At 41.5% G+C, this 20070-nt stretch overlaps 1 protein-coding gene across 1 annotated transcript in view; it reads right to left on the bottom strand.

The window, feature by feature from the left end:
• The window catches only part of tmem132e (transmembrane protein 132E), a gene marked incomplete at both ends in the record, with an annotated part of 132574 nt that overhangs the window by 47325 nt on the left and 65179 nt on the right, over nucleotides 1–20070 (bottom strand). The window contains 2 exons of the mRNA XM_079237078.1: nucleotides 4304–4447; nucleotides 13989–14181. Coding sequence (XP_079093204.1) covers nucleotides 4304–4447; nucleotides 13989–14181 — 337 coding nt within the window. The remainder of the gene's footprint in view (nucleotides 1–4303; nucleotides 4448–13988; nucleotides 14182–20070) is intronic.

Consider the following 20070-nt stretch of genomic DNA (forward strand, 5'->3'; position numbering starts at 1 on the left):
CAGACAAAGGATCCAAAAATAGCTTCCATGTTGGGAGTTGCAATTATTCTAAAGGTGGTGAGAAATTAACACAAGATTCACAAATGTGGCTTTTGTTCCAGTTCTGTGAAACGGACGACGTCTGGAGAGACAAGAGATCGTCTCGCCCACGTCTCAAAGTCAAAAACTGAACCATCTTGCTGACATTCACATCATCATGCGGCCTGGCACGCAGTTTCAAAACAGAAACCGCAATTACCCCGGATTTCATTTTCAAAATTGAAATATTCGTTGAATTTAATTGCCACGATATTCTGCCAAATGGAGTTTCCATTTAGGGATAACATACGTATTAAATGAAAGCTGACATATGGCTAGCGTTAGCTGGGATCATGTCTCGGAGCCGTTATGAAGCTTTTCTTCACGTGATGGATGAGCGCTGGCTTCAAGAGCAGTGCAGCCAATGAGTTCATTTAGCTCCGTTAGCTCAATGAGCCAGCATCCATTAGCCTGTTGTTGGTGGGATTAATGATTTTCGGGCTGAACATGATCTGTTGTTCTGGATGCTGGGACACTGGAGACTTTTTGGAAACAGTTTGGATGTAATTAAAAACAAAACTCCTCTTTTCATTTATTTCACATGGCAAAGCAGCAATCTGTGGACTTTAAATTGTTGTTTGTCCAAATTATATGTTGCAAAGGTACCTCTACTGACACCTCCATTGTAAGGTGAAAGGTAGATCTCTCTTTTGTAATTGTTGCAGATCTCATTCCAAAACCATTGGCATTATTACGCTGCGATTATAGGGCCGTGTGGAAATGCTTTCCTCAAGATTTGACCCTGCAGGGATTTGCTCGCACAAATTTACATTCATACTACAGTTGAGGGTCACACTAAGGCTATAGGGCTGCATGTCGCCCAAATCCATGGGATCAGATGTTTTCAGAGTAGTAAGGACACAAGAATCTGACATATCTGAACTCATGCGCGTTTTACCACGTCATACTTCACCACACGGTCGCAGCTCAATAACCAGTGTGCACTGTGTTTGTTGGGTCAAACTAACACTGGACTGCTGTTCGTGTCCCATGTGAAAACAAGAGTCAATGCAGACGAGCCTTATCTGGGAAATACATTACTTTCATGAAATCCTGAAGGATCTTTTAGAAGTAGTAGATGTTTACTCCGCTCAGCTCCGAAGGTTTTCCTTCCTAGGAAACAGTTGATGAACTTGATTTGCCTCGTCATCAGTCACTTAAAATGTTACTTAATTAATGAAAAAGATTCTTCATGATTCACTCGGTTTTTTCATTAAAATGATCTATTGGTCAAAAAGTGTGAGACATTGTGAAACGTTCATCATGTTTCAAACCCAGAATTCTGATACAATGGAATGATGTCATAGAAATTGCGTGGACGTGCTGATTGCCGGTATTTGGTGATATCAAACAGTCACGCCACACACACGTACTTTAAATATGTATTTATCTGTTAAATTGGGCAATATGTTAATGGTGGTCCGGTTGTCATTGGACTCCAACAATTCCAGTGGGTATCTTTGGGGAAATGGGCCTTTGGAAAAGTTGGCGTTTTTTCCCCCGGACAATGGCCTTCGGACAAATGGACAGAGATCCTTTCACACTGATGTCCGAGGTGACTCACATTGACACACATTATAATAATTGGAAATGAGATTTAAACCCTATAATTTGTACATAGCCTCATATAAAAGTGTGGCAAGGAGGAAGGAACCTTTAGCTCGGAACAGTATGTGTGCAGGTTGACATGGATGGAATGTGCAGACACAATGGTTTATCTTTACCTTCAGATGGTTCTATGACTCACAATGCCAGGGGGGAGGACGATGAAGGGGGGGTTCTGTTACTTATGCTGCCCCCTGACAAAGAAAAATGACAGCCTCTCACCTGTTCTTACTCTCAAAATACTCTTTCTACCTCTGAGTTGGCAAATATCCAAAGTAGAAAAGGTCTGGGTTGATAATAATAAAAGCTTTATTCAGCAACGAAGTCTTGAAAATAATTTGAGTTTGAATGCTGCTAAACTTGCAGTCTCAAGTCAAGAGGAGCAGGAGCTGCGGAACAGGCCTGGGAAGCTTTGTAGCGTCTGTATTTTGTCCTGTTCTTCTGATGAACCACCGTGCCACAACCAAAACAACTCAATCTGACTTTTGGTATTAAAGTAATGTATTCGGTGGAGAAAAAAACTAGTGCTGCTTCACCTTTTTTTCTGTCTTGACTGTGAATCTTTTAATTTCTGTGTTTTGGGGGACGCTTTATTGAACTGTCATTGGCTCGTGCATTCCCCAGGCCTGAAGGGCTCATTTTAAATTAGCCTTGACGGTTCAATGTCGGATGCACTGAAGCAAACCCACTCAATATCACATGGCCCAACGCCTTGTCTTTAATGGATAATGAAATATGATAAATGATGTGCTGAGGCCAGCCGTTCCAATGCAACACCTGTTCTTCTCTATCGACAGCACAATACAACTCACCACCACTGGAACCCCTGCCGCCCACTTTGAGCCCAAAGGACCCGATGACGTCAACTTCACCCCTTGGACGTACGAACAAAAAAAGTCTCCATGGAAGATGGGATATTTATAGAATATGTGTTATACGGTTTTGAAAATACGTGGTCTTTCAGAAACCGTAAAGCAAGTTTATGCTCTCCGAACTAGTCTTATTTCAAAGTAGTTAAACAATAAAGCCAACTATAAGAACAAGTTGTGTGTTTGGTATTGTTGGAAACTAGACATTCAAAGCTTTAGGTGCTAAACACACATCGGCTCGAAACACAAACCGTGTATGCTATAAACTATAAACGAGGATACAAAGCAGTCAGACGTTAAATTTTACAGTCACACTGATACAAATCTATGCCTTTGCCCAAATATTTCATCAAGGCCGATGTAATAATTGCTTAAAAACAGCAGATTTTTGTTATTTTAGGTGTTTTTTCCCTCCAGCAAAGAGCTTTGTAGGTTAAAGAAACACATTTATACTGGAAACCCATTGACTGCTATGAGTTTAATTGACAGTTTAATTTGTTTTCCCTTCTGGTATCTATTTATCTGATTTAAAAGATAACCGACAGTGTGAGGCAGAGACCATTGGGGCCAGTCCAGTGTATCAAAGTGAAAATATATAAAGTCGGTGTCTGATTCGGCCTCAGTCTGTAAAATCTACAATCAAACTTCTCTCGACCTCGAGGAGCTGCTAAACCCGCGAGAAGGATTCCATTAGTCTTACCGGATAAAATGATTTTACTACTCAGTGAACAAAAAGCTTTTCCACTCACACTGGATTCGGCATTCTGAAAATATAATATATTTATTTGTTGAAGTGAACATCACCAGAATCCCAAAGGCCATTGGAAGATATGACGAGTTGGACTGAAACCATAGGATCTGCAACGTTTAATAATCTGGAACAATCGCTTTGGAGACGAGTATAATAATAATAATAATAATAATAATAATAATAATAATAATAATAATTATAGAGAGATGTATCTGCCAAAGTATTTTTCCGACCGCCCGTCTATGTTTGATTTATTTCTGTTATTACGATCAGATAAGCCCAAAAGTTATTTTTAGTGTGGGTGCTTTTTTTAAAAGAATTTATATATGAAATGACTGATTTCTGTTATTGGGAGACAAGCCTGACATAATAAAGTTGATCACATGTGTCCTCTCCCTGAGGGCTGTTTTCCTCTGAGCAGCGTATTAACATGAAGCTCTTACTGGAGTCAGACTTCTTCACTATTATACTATATATAATAACGGCGTAATCACAGACTCTAATGCGCCCTGCAAGTTGTTGTGATCCCACTTTAATTTATTTAATCAACCGACGAGACTTGCTTTCGTAATTCTCTCTCAGCTTGGATTCCCCCGTGAGTCTGAGAGGTGATAATGGACACTGGTGCTGCATCTGCCCCTCATCACACTTACAGTCAGCCAGCACCGGTGGGCGTTTCACAGCGGCGTGAGCGGAGGAGTCTCTTTGACAAGTAGTGGGTGCGGCGCTTGGAAAAGGCGTATAACGGAGCTTTTACTGCTCCCTTTGTAACCATATTGATTCATATGCAGAGTTTTTATGAACATCCATTGATTTTATCGGAAGCACGAGGGGATAATCGAATCACGAGTGCATATGGAGCGGTCCCGGAAAACAACAGTTTCTTTATGCTTTCCTGATGTTGTGACTGTGGCGCTGGGGGCCACTCTCCGGTATTACCGGACGAGTAAAGGGATTACATTTTTGAAATGGAGATTGGAGGAAATCAGGTTTACTGTACCTTAACAATGTCTTCATTGGAGGACTTGCACTGCACAAAGGCCGAGACGTCAGTGACCGCTCCATTCATCTCGATGGAGACCATTTTGACGGGAATGGCGACGGTGCGTCCGGTCAAGATGGCCGTGTTGATAATCTCAGTGTCCTACGGAGGAATAAAAAAAAAAACAGACATTGTATTCATGAATCAGTGAGAGGTAGAGAGTGATTTTTCTTGATATTTCATCAGCATTCATTGATATCCACTTTCAGGTGAACCACCACTCATTCTACGAAGACGCCTTTCATTGGATTTCATCAACCAACTTTTTCATTTCAAGTACGCTGCTCTTCCAGTGAGCTGCTGGACGGAAGTGAAATGGTGCATACTTTCGTGGAAAGGTAATAATCTTAACCTTAAGCGTTAAAGGAAACACAGCATCGAGCTGGATTCTTATGCCCGCATAAAAGATGTGACATTTACGATTCAAAAGGCCGGATGCAACTTTCCATTGTGCAACGTTAAGTTGAGCAGATAAATGGAAATTTGACTTGGATGTTAGAGGAGATGTTTCATGTTTTTCTCATCTTGTTAATGTCCTCAATGACTACAGAAAATCAACAGAAAGTGTTGCTGCCACCATGATAAGAGCAATTTACGAAAAATATCAAAGATGAGCTTTTTTTTATGATTTCAAACATTTTTAAAATTGTGTTTCAACCACGTATACTTTATGAAGTTTGGTTTTAATTGAACCAGATAAGCACAAAGATAATTTCTCAGCTACTCACATTAATGGATCTCTCCATAATTACTGCTCAGCAGTTTGGGGTTTCCTCATGAACAACAATCATATAAAAATAATCTTAAATGAGGAAAATGGTGCATGAAAGACAAAGCCTCCCTTTTTTGATAATGTGTCGAGGAACTTCCACTTACATGTTGCTCTGTTTTTCCCCTGTAGTATGCGGCTAAACCTCTAAATATCAACAGGGATCAACTGCTGATGAATCCAGCCCGTTGTACGCACTGATAAATATAATATAACATTGTCATCCCGTCTGCATTTCTATTTTGAATGCACTGGAATGCAAACAGCCAATTAAAATACACACCAGGTCTTCAGTTGCAGCTTGTTTCAATTCATTATTTATTTAGCAAATCATGTAAGCTACACAAGGTTTAACAAGCTTTCTCATTTGTGGCACACGAGTAGCCCAGGAGAGAGACCATGTATATTTACTGATATCAAAAATAGTATATTTAAATATCTGCCACCCAACGCTTATCAGAAAGTCTTAATGAGGGGAGAGTATATGGGACTGTCTTCTCCCACCAGCTTTTCATGGGGTCCAACTTTGTGTATAATCTTCCCTCAATTAATAAACAAAGACTCAGCATTTGTGTACCCTAAAAGATTCTCTATTTGATATTCAGTGCATGCATACAAGTAGTATAATAACTATTTGCTATGTAAAGAAAATGAGAAAGAAGTCACTCCCCCTCTATGTCGGTTGTATTCAGAGCTCCTGTGCTTTGTTGACATCATGTGTTTGTGCACGTGAGCGCGCCCTACTGGTGAGCACTGCTTTTATACAGTGATGACAGCTGATGGCGTAGTCGCTCTCAGACTCCCTGTCAGGTAAACACTGTTCCTGTGTCAGCACTCTTGCACCATCGGCCGGTTCAGCCATCGCCATGTCGAGATCCGTGAGGAACGCTTGGCACAAGTGGAACACTTGGTGTATCTATAAAAGCCAAATGTGACGACGTGCAATGAAAAATCGTAAAGCATGAATGCAGAAAATAAAGGAGGACCCAGTATAGAATCCTGGGGAACTCCATTTAGAACTGTAAAATAGCCAGAGCTGTTCATTTTCACACATTGAGACTAATGATTTATCAGAGATTCATTTTTTAATGATCCTCTGTTTTAAAAAAAAGGTGTGTGAAAATCCCTCTGCGCCTATTATCAGACAAAAAACAACAACATATTTTTGTAACGTTTCCTTACTTATCTCCGGGACCACATTGTTGTTTAACTTCATTTAAAGTGCTACAATACCGCAACCCTTGTGAGAAGATACATATGGTGGAAAACATAATTAAAGTAACCGTTAAGTTTAAGTGATATGATATGATATGAACTTTATTCGTCAGCTGGTGCTGAAATTTGTCTTGCGACCCAGCAGCCGTTGCATGTTTAAACAGAAAACATGAATTACACACTTACGTAAACTCCGTCAGCTCCGTCAACTTCTACGGCAGACCGTAAGGTTTTACTAAATCCTTCATAAGTAGCCCTTACAAAGTCGGATTTCACTGACAAACACATCTCTGTAACACAGGCTTGTGTGAGTCTAAATATAAAATATAAGCTTTCCAGACCCCCTAAAAATCACAAAACGGGCAGAGTATTTTTTCTTTTTCCTCCGTCTCACATTTTATCGTCCTCAAGGCTTCCTGCTCTGCTCACGTTCCCAGAACTACGTCATAAAGCAAGTGTGGAAGGAGACGGACATTTTGAATCCAAGCATGCCCCATTCAGACAATCTTTTCACATAAAATAAGTAATTTTTCCATTTTTGAACCGAACTACACAGTTTTTTTGACTGAAACTACTTTGAACTACTTTGCTTTATTGTATTTCTTATGCAGATTCCGATTCTTTAGGTCCTAATCTTTCCCAAAAGGTGTCTTATTAGTGTGTAGGCTGTTGTTAAGGCACAATAATACAGTTTGAAAAACTCGGTGAACGCTCGAGGAGGCATTTCAGAAATGCCACTGTGCTCGATGCCAAACACATCACCCACAATTGTTTGTTCTTTCCTCAGCAAATTAATGTATTCTGACTAAATGCTGTGAGTCTTTTATGTGCAATCATAAAGCAAAATCTGTTTTTGATACTAAAGATAGGCAGAGAGCAACTTTGCTTTTTTGTTGTTTTTTTGGGGAAGGTTTATGAAACATGGCCAATTTATGAGATGCAAAGCACAGCAGACCTCTGTGGATAATTCTAATTGAAAGACATCATCCCAAAGCTATACTTGCTGTTTTGGCATCGGTAAGCATTATACCACAAAAAACACCTTACAAGCACACGTGTGGTACTGAGGGAGCTCTAATCATGCTTACCTGAATGCAGCTTGGATCAAAACCCTGTCACCACTAGAGCTATCATTTCCACCTAATTACCATCTTCTCCATGAAGCAGCAAAACAGTTGTTAGACAACCTGTTTAATTGTTACTCAAACTAAACAAAATGTGTTTATTTAGGCTCCATTGAATGTATTTTCCCTATCTTCACTCATGCACAGGGTTCATTAGACCTCTCTAAACTGTGTTCACAGATTGCAGTGAACTCACTTGTGGTTCTCGTAATCCGCTGAGGTTACTCAATGTGTGCTGTGCTATTTTACGCTCAGTTGAACTTCCACAATTTCCACCCGCTTGTGAATAATGTAAACAACAATTGTTTTGCCAGATGTGTGTCTTAATGAATGCACAAGGATATATATTAAAAAAAATGATGCGTGACCTTAAGCTTGTTGGGTTCGTGCAACAGAAAAAAACCCATGATTTCTTATTTAACATCTTGTAGCTACAGTTGTGTGGCACAGAGCGTCTAATGGAGTCGGGGAAATCTGGCATAAACAATCTGTATCATCCATCATGTGCTCCTCCCTTTGCAGCTCTCTTCTCCCTGCAAAGAATATCACAGGGAAGAGGGCTTTGTGTTACAGGAACAGCAGCCTAAACTGTGAGGCGAGCCTCAGGGTTGATTTAACCTCACCAGTCCTTTCACATTGTAAATTCACCGGCGATCCCGCCCCTTCTCTTCCCCCTTGCAGGTCAACTGCAGCCGGCGCTCAAATCTGTGGTCCGCCAACCGGAAAACCCTCTTCTTCGTTCTCTTCACTGTCGATTTACCAGCCTCTTTTTTTTTCATTCTTCGCCTAGCTCCTTTCTTCACAAGTTTCAGTCAAAAAGGAACCGCGGGGGCTCCGTCCTCGACCAACTTCTTGGTTGCTTTGTTGCACAAAATAGCATCCTATTATGTTTTGGAGAATGAACCACTTCCCATCTCTTTATATCAGCAGTTTCTGAGAAAGTGCTGATCTGTTTTACACGCTCACAGTGGGTGTGCAGCACCGACTGAAAAGATCCGGATGGTTTACATCCACTGCAACCTTCCCCTTGTGTTAGGGTCAGCACCGACCCATTTTAGGTTTTTAAATGCATAAAAGAACCACATGAATGTGTTTATTGCATCAAGGCCTTTTGTCTTTGTCAGGAACCTCTAATTCAACAAAATAAAAAAGATAAATAAAAAATTAGAAAATGCTCTGGTTGAAATTCGTTGTAGTAATAGTTGTCGTTCGGGTCGGTTTCAGTTATAAAAGTAAGATTTGCTTGATTGGTTGTTGTTTGTTTGACCTTGCAAATCTAAATGTAAATCTTTGTGTTATGACTTGTTCTGCTTTTCATTTTGTGTTTGTATTAAAGTTCTATTGCTGAAAAAAAAATGTTTTTAGCCTTTTTCTTGAAGTAATATATATGGGTAGAAATTGACCGGTAACACCATATATGTTACTATAGTTAATAATATTAAATTGAAAAATTAAATAAAACAAATGTATTTAAAAGATGTGTTCTAATACCCCTCAGTAATAGTCAGGTAACACAACAACCTTTTATTTATTTATATGATTCTCTCCATTTTTTTAATTGAAATCGAGGGGTATGCTGACAAAGAAAAGGCCCAGAGGCCCATACCAAAAATATTAAAACAATATTTTCATGGATAAGGAAGCCTAACAAGGTCACCAAGAGATGAGAAACAAATTGGATAATAGATAATTGTTTTTAGTGTATTTTACAGCTGATGTAAGACATGGGTCAAAACCGACCCGTTAACATAAGAGATGGTAACAGAAAGCTAACACAAAAGGAAGGGTAACATGACAGATATTCTCCAGCAAAAGAAGGAAGTCCAGCTTGAGATGCAATCTGAACATTGTTCCAATGTTTTTTTTTTACATTTCACTTGATTCATTTCTGTTTGAAAGGCTTTCGTCCCTCGACCTGAGCGGCCCATTAAAAAGTCCTCAAGACGGATTGGTTGATTTATGAATGCGCGGCGGTCATCATCTCTATGCTGATTAAATTCTGAAGTTAAACATAAAAAACATCGCTTTTGTGTTTCAGGCCCATTTCGTGTTCTTGTTAAGGGCTCAGAGATAAGCATCCGCTGCAGGGTCCAAATCCTCAACTTTCATAGCCGAAACAGCGGTTATCACTGTTCTTCCATTTAACAATCCATCACAGTTATTAAATCATTCACTTCACACACAAAAAATAGCCTCGGGGACTGTTCAAAGCACAATATGCAGGAGAGGTTAAACACAACTGCAGCTAAGCGGGGCACAAAAAGCATTACAGTCTGTATTAATTGCCCTCCTAGATATTGTAAACTAGGTACACTGGAGTCAGTCCTTAAATTTAAACAAACAAACAAGTTATTAACCGTGACGTGACGCACGCTGTAGATATAATGTGGCAGTAATGTGTAAATATGCCACAGAACGTATTCATGAACGGGGAAGCATAAAGATGGCAGCAGCCCACGAAGAGCAGGCAGTCAGAAGTTCTGTTCCCTAAACCCTCATTAAGTTTAGTGGGTGATGTTTAAAAGGCAAACAAACATCAACAAAAACACATTTTATATTCAGAAGGAGGCATTCGTTCGTGCTTTTTTCTCAATCCGATCTTTTCATAATTTACACCGATTCGATACAGCTCGGAATGATAATTAACTTAATGCGATTCAAAGTGATCCGAGGTGAGTGAGTGAAGTCGTTACTTGATTACCTGATTGTGCGCCACAGAACCGTGACACCACACACCGTCCCGTTAAGCCTCCCAACAACCTGCCATCATGATGAAGTTGGGCCGTTTGCTCCGATAAGATCGACTTTTTCAATTCATCAATCATGAACAATGGGAAGGGGGTACTGAGACGTCCACTTTTTGTTTGGATATAATTTACAACTCAATTAGTCCCAAAAACTGAAATGATGGATTAAGCCTCATCTTTCCAGGTGACCGAGCTGCGGGACTCCATCGGATTTGAAACTCAATAAATCAATAAATGTTGCCGGATGGTGAAAGTTTGAAGCGTTAGTCGGACTCAGAATTCCTCTTTTTTTCCTTGTTTCCTGTTCTGTTCAACTGAGTGGATCTAAGATGGTCTCAAACTTGCTTTTGAAGTGAAATGTGAATATTTATATCGCTGAACAATGTCAGTCCTACTTGATAGACTAATTAGACGCATTGCGGGGATTCCCAGGGTGTGAAAACTTTCTGAAACGATCAAGCCCGACTGGTCTTTTCCTTTTTCTTTCTATTTTGAAACAAATGGAGCTAAATCTCCTTTTTTTTACAGCGACATCGAGGAGTTCCAATGTTGATATTCTCTGTCAACTAAAAATATTGGAGATGATGACAACACCAGTCTATTTTTTACTGCTCCGTCTAGTTACAGCATGAATCCTGTGCTTGGAGACTGCAGAAGAAGCATTAAAACCATACAGCAACACTAACTACCAATCTAGTCATAAAGTACCCGAAGTTCCTATCTTCTTGCTTCAGAATGTACATTTTTACAAGCGGAAGTCACACAGGCAGAAATCTCATTTTGTGACTCAGCTCAACACGTTTCCAGGGGGCCGGAGATAAGAAGTGAAACGTATGCTGCAACAGATGTACACTACATGCAAAGAACTGTTGTAATTATGCAAATGTTTGGCGAGAAAGTGCTACTGACCAAACACTTCTTCCTGAAGAGGCTCAGAGCCGCAATAGAGAGCTGCAGAAAGGAGCCTGAAACAGGATGGCACTTCATGTTCCCTTGTTTTGAAGTCAAAAGTTTTTTTTAAATGTGTTTTTGTGTAGATAGATTTATCGTTACTTTAATAATCGTGCAGGGGGCAATTTTTTCCCTATAGCAGCATTTATGCAATAAAATATAAAAAATTATAATAATAAAACAAATAGGATAGAATAATAATAACAATGTATACAATATATACAACAAGAATGGAGTTCCTTTTTAGCCTAGCGTTAGCTTCTTACTTCTGTTGATTGTATTCACACTTCAAAAATCCCAAAAGTGAAGTGCATTTGATTAAAGATTATCCTGCTGAATAAAAACGTGTCAGTATCATAAATGTTTGTTTGCCATGGAGGATATTCTCTGCAATTACTCAAAAATCTCCCAGGGTTGTACCATAAACACTGCAAAGCGCCGTCCTCATTCAGCAACCGACGTACATCTACTCTGACACCACTTAGATCTGCTCTTCTATATTATTTTCCATTTTTCCGTCCAACAGGTGAGTGACGCAAAAACCACAAAAGAGTGAAGAAGGCACGGAAGAAGTATAGATTGACAACAAAGGGAAAGGAATCAAGCAAAAGGGTGCAATCTAATTTTTTTCAGCACTGAGCAAATCTTTTTTTTTTCTGAGCGCACATTTCAGCACTGTGAGCAATTCGCAACCACGCGACCTGCCGAAAATGACCACAAGCCTGCGTTAGCCATAGTGGATTCAAAGAGATGACAGCAAATGCATCAATATGTATACAAGGTTGATATTTATTCAATATCCTTTATAATGGCTGGACTTTGGGAACATTTTAATGATGGTGTTTTACCAGTCAGTTTAGTTGAACTTAAAGGATCTTTGTTGAACTTCAATAAGGGGAGGTTATGACTGGTTCACTGGTTATGACTGATAATGATATATATAAAAAAAATAAAAGTATCAAAGGTGTTTAGTCATTTCTCAGCAGGTACAACATTTAGTGGAACTTCATTGCAAAATGCTAACGCAGTGCTTAACAATAATTATAGGCCTATTAAATTGACATGGTGTCATTTTTAAAGGTAGCCTATATAAACAATTTAATAACTTCATATTCTTCATATTTAAATCTGTCTGAAAGTTTCATCCTACCTGTGTCAGTTTGGACTATTTCATCTAGCCACTCATGTTTGAACGTTAGGCAGACCTTTTTCTGGGGCGCCTGCTCTGTCTTTCTTTTCGCCATGGTAGCCTATAGCTGCTGGAGCAGGGCCCGCCAAGAGGAGCCTAAACAGCGCCGGCCCTAGCTCATGTGGCGCTCTGGGCGAGCTTCACTCCTGGCGCCTGGAGGAGGACAGCGGGGGTGGGGGGTGCTAACGGAGGCAGAGCGCTAGCAGAGGTACAGAGAGCGCATGTCGAGAAACGGGACGCTGATTGGCCAAGAAGACTCGACACATCAAAGATCTTATTATTGCGCAGATGGCTCACTCCTATCTCAGAAACACTGGCGCAAAAAAAATTTTAACCACTGGAAAAAAAATCGTTTGTGCGGTCTGAAAAATGTGCCCGGTCTGAAAAATCTCTTGCGCGGCCACTTCGACTGGCCTGCGCGGCCGCGCATGCGTGCCGCGCTGAGGGAATACTGAGAGGGTGCCTGCTTAATTGATTTCCCTTTGTTCCTGTAATCTGTTTACCACCTTCACTAATTGCATCTTTCACAAAGCGAGGAGAAGAGATCCAATTAGAGGAGGAATAGAAACCCGAGTGCTCCAGGAACGGTTGACTTTCTTCACAATCAGCGAGTCAAGATGTTGATTCCATTCATTACGATCCGTCTGTATTACGTCGGATACGTGATCATTTTTGAATTATTTACAAGTGCACGCAGTCTTAAAGGAAGATATTTAAAGCTACCGCATCGGCGCAGATAGAGCGGCCCTCAGGATTCATGATGAAAAGAGAACGAATCATGAGCTACACTGAAAGGTTTTTGTCCGACTTGGATGTCTAGAGCGAACACAAAGGTTGCAGCCGGATCCATTTATTCCCACTAACAGATTTTCCACCGCTGCTCTAGCCGTGGAAAATCTGAAAAGTCCTTCATGAAATAAATGGTTCCTAAAGGCTGCGCTCTGTTTTTATGGTTCAACACTGTGAGACTGTGTTGTTTTGATGTGTTGTTCAGCACCTTGGACAGCATCTTTGCATTTAACGTGCAATACAAATAATGTTATAATTTGTTATTTGTATCTTTATTATTAATAATTATTACTTGTTATTATTAAGATGTATTACTTGTTGTTATTAATAATTATTACTTGTTGTTATTATTGTTACTTGTTAGTATTACTTGTTATTATGATGAATTATTACTTGTTATTATGATGAATTATTACTTGTTAATATTAATTATTACTCATTATTATTCATTATTACTTGTTATTATTCATTAATACTTATTATTATAAATTATTACTTTAAAAAAACATTGTATACGTAGAAAACAGTATCTTATAAATAATAACCTCACGTCAGCCTGAAGACTAATATTCCTGCACTACTGAGTCATGACCGAGATTTAAGCTTTAAAGAAACCAACCAGGTGTAGTCACACAATGGGTAGTGTAGTATTTACCAAGACACAGATTATGTGATATTAAACCCACTCATGATATCCACAGTGAAACAATGCCATTATGCATTCTGATCATATCTGACAAAAAATATGAATGGAACAATTTCTTTAAAACAAGGCATTTCAATTCTGCTATTTTGGTTTTTCCAAAAAAGCGATGAAGCAGTTAGTCAGATAACTTTAAACCATTTAAATGTTTCCCACCATGGCCAGAGGGAGGATGGCCTGAATGTCCCGCTGCACCACAGTCAGCTCCGTCACGACCTTCTCCGAGTCAGGAGGCGGGTTCTGCCCCTTGTAGTCAATGTTCCAGTTGATCCTTCTGGTCACCGAGAGGCTGGTGAAGTTCTCCATTTCGAAATCCAACTGCATGACCTCGACGTTGCCCAAAACATCCCTGAAAAAAAGAAATATATATATATATATATATATATCACACAAATTAAAACAGTCAGTTGCGGCAACATATTCATGAAAAATACCGACTAAATCTGCTAATAAAACTGTTGACTGGATAGTTTTATGATTAAATATGCTATTTTGTGAACTGTCGACACTTTGCAGTTCATTTTAACGTTTTTACATAATATTCATAAAGGATTTCAACATGTGAAGCGCTGCAGCCACGAGCTTCAGAGCCCAGGAGAAACTTTTCAGATGATGTCTTTTAGCACTTGCTCTGTATTAAAAGTTTAGATCGGTGTATTTGAAGGCATGTCACAAAGAGGGGCAGTGTTTAATATACAGAAAATAATATCACAGGGTTATTGTTTTTGGACTGAAATGACTGCTGACACAGTTTTAAGATTGATCCCAGTATTCTGAATCAATATCCAATGACGAATGGAAGCCATTAGCTTATGACTTCCGGAGTTGCGTAATCAATGTGACCCATCCAGCAAAAGCCTCAGCTGTATTCATTGATGGAATTATTGTCATAATAACATTTAATTTCACAGAAGGCCGCTCACATGGCTGCAGGGTCCTAAACGTCACCGTGTGACCGACTTCTGTTTTGGAAAGTCACCGCTCTTCACTTGCACACATTTTATATTTCATTACTTGATGTAAAAAAATTATGACGTGAACACAAGATCCACCATCGCTGGTCGTGGGATTTGGTTAATATGATTTTGTTGTCCAATTATGACAAGAGGTTTCGGGTTTACGCCTTTCTTGATTAAATGAAGTTGAGGTGAAGAAGCTGAAACTTTGCGAAAGCCTTTTCACAATCTAATAATTGAATTTAATACCTTTAGTGTCATAATCCCTGTTTGGTTGTTGTGTGGTCACAAACCCTGAATATAAATCTTTCTGCAACACTTAGGGTTTTAGGCACCTGGATTGAGCCTTGATGTAAATGCACCAACATGTCTCCTCCTCTCATTTTGCCCCGCTGATATTCATCTGAACCTCCTTGCTTTTCATCAACCATCTTTAAACCAACAAAAAGCCCACGAGGACCAACTGTGACACGTGATTTTCACAACAAAAATATGTTCAAAGTGTGTATTGTTGAAAATGTATTTTTCCCAATGAGGAGAAAATTCTCAATTCGGTTGCTGTTTGTACGTTTCTGCAAAAACACGAGATGCGACAAATGTGCACGACCACAACAACCTAACTACCGCAAATAAATTAATACGCTTCAGAGACTTTGTGACGTTACATAACAAAACAAGCACATGTCAATGTCTTCTTGGGGGAAAGTCAGAATGTTTTTTTTAACTTCCAAAACATCTATAGTGTACTTTCTTGCTTGTTCTACTGAATGTTTCTTTATCTATGATAACACTGTAAGATTTATGGTAAATTGGCATTGTTTTTTTAGCTGCATGGCAATGTATGTGTGTCTGTGTGTGTGCGTGTGCATGTGTGCGCGTGTGTGTGTGTGTTCAAGGTGTTTCACTCACTGGTTGAACAGATCTCTGTTTAATATTTTTTAATATTGGTTAAATATTGAAAAGGTTAACATTGACAAACCAAAGCCGCCATTTTTCCCAAACATTAACCAAGTTTTTCCATGATTGCAATCCAGATAATTCACCATAATATTTTGTACATATTACTAGTAGGCTGTATACACAGTAGTTCATAGGAGACTGGGTTTCTCTGTCTTGCTGATGCAGCAGATAAAGCTTCATCATGTCACACGCCTCCCCTGATGACCACTTATTTGTACTCAAATAAAATGTATTTTCCTCTAGGTTTTATCACCTATGTGCGGCGCTGCAGTTAAAGAGACGCTCACGCTGATGAGGAATGGCGGGTCTCTGATGGCGTTCCTGCTTACTTAGACGGAGTTATTATATCAACTAATCAGCGATTGTCTCGGACTGAAAACATTGTGCGGGTCTTGTCAATAAACAATCACTGCTCCCTAATCCTGCTAGCTAGCTCCTATCTTCAGGACCGAGTGTGCAGCTTGTGCGAGGGGATTGCAAATGTGGATCCGCCTCTAACTTTCAAACAAGCGTAATTGCAGCGGCTGCAGATTTGCTCGCGTCCGATCGATAGTTTTTGGGTTGGTAACCTGATTGCTCTGAATGCTGATTGCATGAAATAATGGGAGCGCTTTCTCTCTGAAGGGTATAAAGTTACCAAAAGAATTTATCCGTTTAACTGTTGCAAACATGCCAAGTGATGCAGAGGTGATAACAGAAACCTCCTGTTATGAAAATCCTGCTTGTTGGATTCGTAATCCTTGAGTCGAACAAGCCGAATGGGGAAACCGTCTCACCGGTGGCGAAGGGGCAAATTAAATCTCTCGCCACCCGTGACGGGAAAGCTCAACCTTTAGCGGAGAGTGACACGCTCTCTGTCTGCCCTTTAACAAAAAGCAAAAGGACCTGTCCCACCTCTCGGCCCTGGGAGCCCGTTAATGAAAGCCGGATCAAACTATTTAAACGAGTCTCCGCCCACAACCGGTTCCTCTCAGGGAATGCCGGGATGAGATCTCAGCCTATTTGTCTCGACATCACTCACTGAAAACAAACACCCCCCCCCCCCGTCTGTCTGTGACTCGCTGAAGCTGTCATCAATTACGGCCCACTGGAGTGAGTGCATGTACCACCGCTCAATACAGTGTCGACTGCCACCGCGCCGGAGGGAAGGAAAAATGATGTTCGCAATGAACCGATTTGGGTTACAGGGGAACGCTTCAGAGTGAATTGAAAAAAGAATGTAAGTGGAAGAAAAAAGGAAGAAAAATTACATTTGTCCTCCCCATTTCAAGCATAAAGCCACAGTTTACATTTGCCATTTTTACAGTTTCTGAGATCTGAATCAGTGATGCAGTATTTTCTTAAAAAAAACCTTCAGGTTTCCATCTCTTTATGTTAACCAAACCAAACCCACGACAGTCTTTACTGTAGTTAGTGAGCGTTTCTTCTCCGCACAGCTCCAGTAGCTGCCGTGTTACAGTACGTCTTAATACACGTCCTCGGGGCATGTCAATGGGATTAGAGGGTGACCTTTTCATCAGAATACTAAATTATGCATGTGTTAGCTAATTAATGTCACAAGTGCCGAAGGTTTCAGAGCAGAAAAAGAAATTATCACTCCGCAAGGAAATGTGTTTTTACGAACTTCCTTGTAGTCTGTTATCCATTATTTTCCATTAATAAAATGAACAATGAAAATAAGTCAGGTAACCATTCCCTACAGATCAGATAGATAGATAGATAGATAGATAGATAGATAGATAGATAGATAGATAGATAGATAGATAGATAGATAGATAGATAGATAGATAGATACTTTATTCATCCCCAAGGGGAAACTAGTTTGTCACAGTCGCAAACAAGTTACATAGAAGACACAAAAAAGACACACACAAAATATCAGGAATGCAAAATACTCAATATACCATGTCCACGTCCTCTCCAAGAACACTCAGAGGACTCAGAGCAGTCGCCTTCCTCCTGAAGTCTACCACCATCTCTCTGGTCTTGGCTACGTCCAGAAGCAGGTGATTCTCACCGGCCCACTCTACAAAGTCACTCACCACTGCCCTGTACTCCTCCTCCCGTCCATCCCTAATACACCCGACCACTGCAGAGTCATCAGAGAACTTCTGCAGATGGCATGACTCCGTGTTGTACTAGAAGTCAGTGGTGTACAGGGTGAACAGGAAGGGAGACAGAACAGTTCCCTGTGGGGCTCCAACATCACTGACCACCGTCCCAGACAGCAAACGGCCCTGTCTGACAAACTGTGGTCTACCTGTGAGGTAGTCAGTGATCCAGGGGATGGTGGATGAGTCTACCCCCACCACCCGCAGCGTCTCACTCAGTAGCAGTGGTTGGATGGTGTTAAATGCACTGGACAAGTCAAAGAAAGTGACTCTCACAGAGACACCGGTTCCATCCAGGTGCGACTGAGCTTGTTGCAGCAGGTAGATGATGGCGTCGTCCACTCCCACATGAGGCTGGTAAGCAAATTGCAGAGGGTCCAGCGACGATTTCACCTGCGGCCAGAGGTGAGCCAAGACCAGCCTCTCCAGCACCTTCATCACATGGGAGGTGAGGGCAACCGGTCGGTAGTCATTAAGGCCAGATGGAATCGACTTCTTTGGGACAGGGACCAGGCACGACGTCTTCCACAGCACCGGGACCTCCTCCTGCCTCAGGCTGAGGTTGTAGAGGTGCTGCAGCTGGTCTTTAGGATCCTGGGGCTGATGCCATCTGGTCCCTCGGCTTTGCCTTGGTGGAGTTTCTCCAGCTGTCTTCTCACCTGGTCAGTCGTCACGGAGAGGACGGGGGAGACGGATGAGGGCTGTGAACTAAACAGTTTAGGGCTCGTTGGCCCTCTTCAGGGAGCCCCCTGACTGTCTCCCTCCCACCTTGAAGCCAGTAATCTGTTTCATCCCGGTCCACACCTCCCTCATGTTGTTCTTCTGGAGTTTGGCCTCCAGCTTCCTCCTGTAGGAGTACTTGCCCTTCCTGAGCTTCACCTTCAGGTTGCGCTGGACTCACCTGAGCTCATCCCTGTCCCCAGACCTGAAAGCAGCTTTCTTCTTATTACACAGTCCGGGATGGTATGGTGGTGTGTTCACAGAACTTAATGTATTCTGTGATACAGTCAGTCATGCTGTTGATGTCCACCCCATGTGGTCCACACAGCACATCCCAGTAGACTCGAGCAGTCCTGCAGGGCATCATTAGCCTTCTGAGACCACCTCCTAACAGTCCTGGTGGTCACAGGCAGCCTCTGCACCAGAGAAACATACCTGGGTGTCAGCAGGACCAGGTCGTGATCAGACCTGCCGAGGGGGGGAAGGTCAGTGGCCCTGTATGCATCCTTAGTATTTGCATACAGGAGGTCCAGAGTTTTATTGTTTCTTGTGGGGCAGTCTACATACTGTAGAAAAGTAGGCAGAGCTTTGTCCAGTGTTGTGTGATTAAAGTCACCAGTTATTGTCATAAAAGCACCAGGCTGTTGACTCAGCAGACTAGACACAGTTGAGTGTATGGTGTCCACTGCTTTCTCAGCATCAGCTGATGGTGGAACGTAAACGCCGACAACAATGGCAGACGTGAACTCCCTCGGCAAATAATACGAGCGCATCCCCATGGCTAACAGTTCAATGTTCCGCCCGTACAGTCCTGAAGCCGGGCACCGACGCGCTGTGGTCCGGAAAATCCGCGTGCAGCCATGTCTCTGTGAAACACATGATGCTGCACTCACGGAAGATCCTCTCAGTCATTACCAGCGCGCCGAGCTCATCCGTCTTATTTGCCAAAGACCTCACGTTCCCCGTTAGAATCGCCGGTACCGAGGGTTTGTTGTTAACAAGATGGCGCCGCAGATGGCTGCCTCGGTGTGTTGGTGCTCATTGTTTCTTGTTGTTTTTGTGTTAAAAGCTGCTTTCTGCGGCGATTCCCGGAGCTCTTTCACCAGAGATGAGCTCATGAACATCAGGGGAACAACTCCAGCAGACTTAGTTCCAACTTTTTTAACTTCTGTGGAACTACTGGACATTATTGTGAAAGGTGTGCTCAACTTGGCTCACGCAGTGAGACGCCGCAGGAGAGGAAAACGTGCCGGCGCGCTCGTCCGTCTCCGTAAACGGGGATCTCGTACAGCGCTGCTGGGAATATTTCTCTCCAACGTCCGCTCACTGTGCAACAAACTGGACGAACTCCAGCTTCTTGTAGGGAGAGACAGAGACTTTTCGTCCTCCTCCGTTATATGCTTCACGGAGACCTGGCTCAGTGGATCGATACCGGACTCCGCGCTCCAGCTGGCTGGCTTCCAGCTGTTCAGAGCGGACCGCGACACGGAG

Source organism: Taurulus bubalis (assembly GCF_910589615.1).
Source record: "Taurulus bubalis genome assembly, chromosome: 2".
In the NCBI taxonomy this organism is placed as follows: domain Eukaryota; kingdom Metazoa; phylum Chordata; class Actinopteri; order Perciformes; family Cottidae; genus Taurulus; species Taurulus bubalis.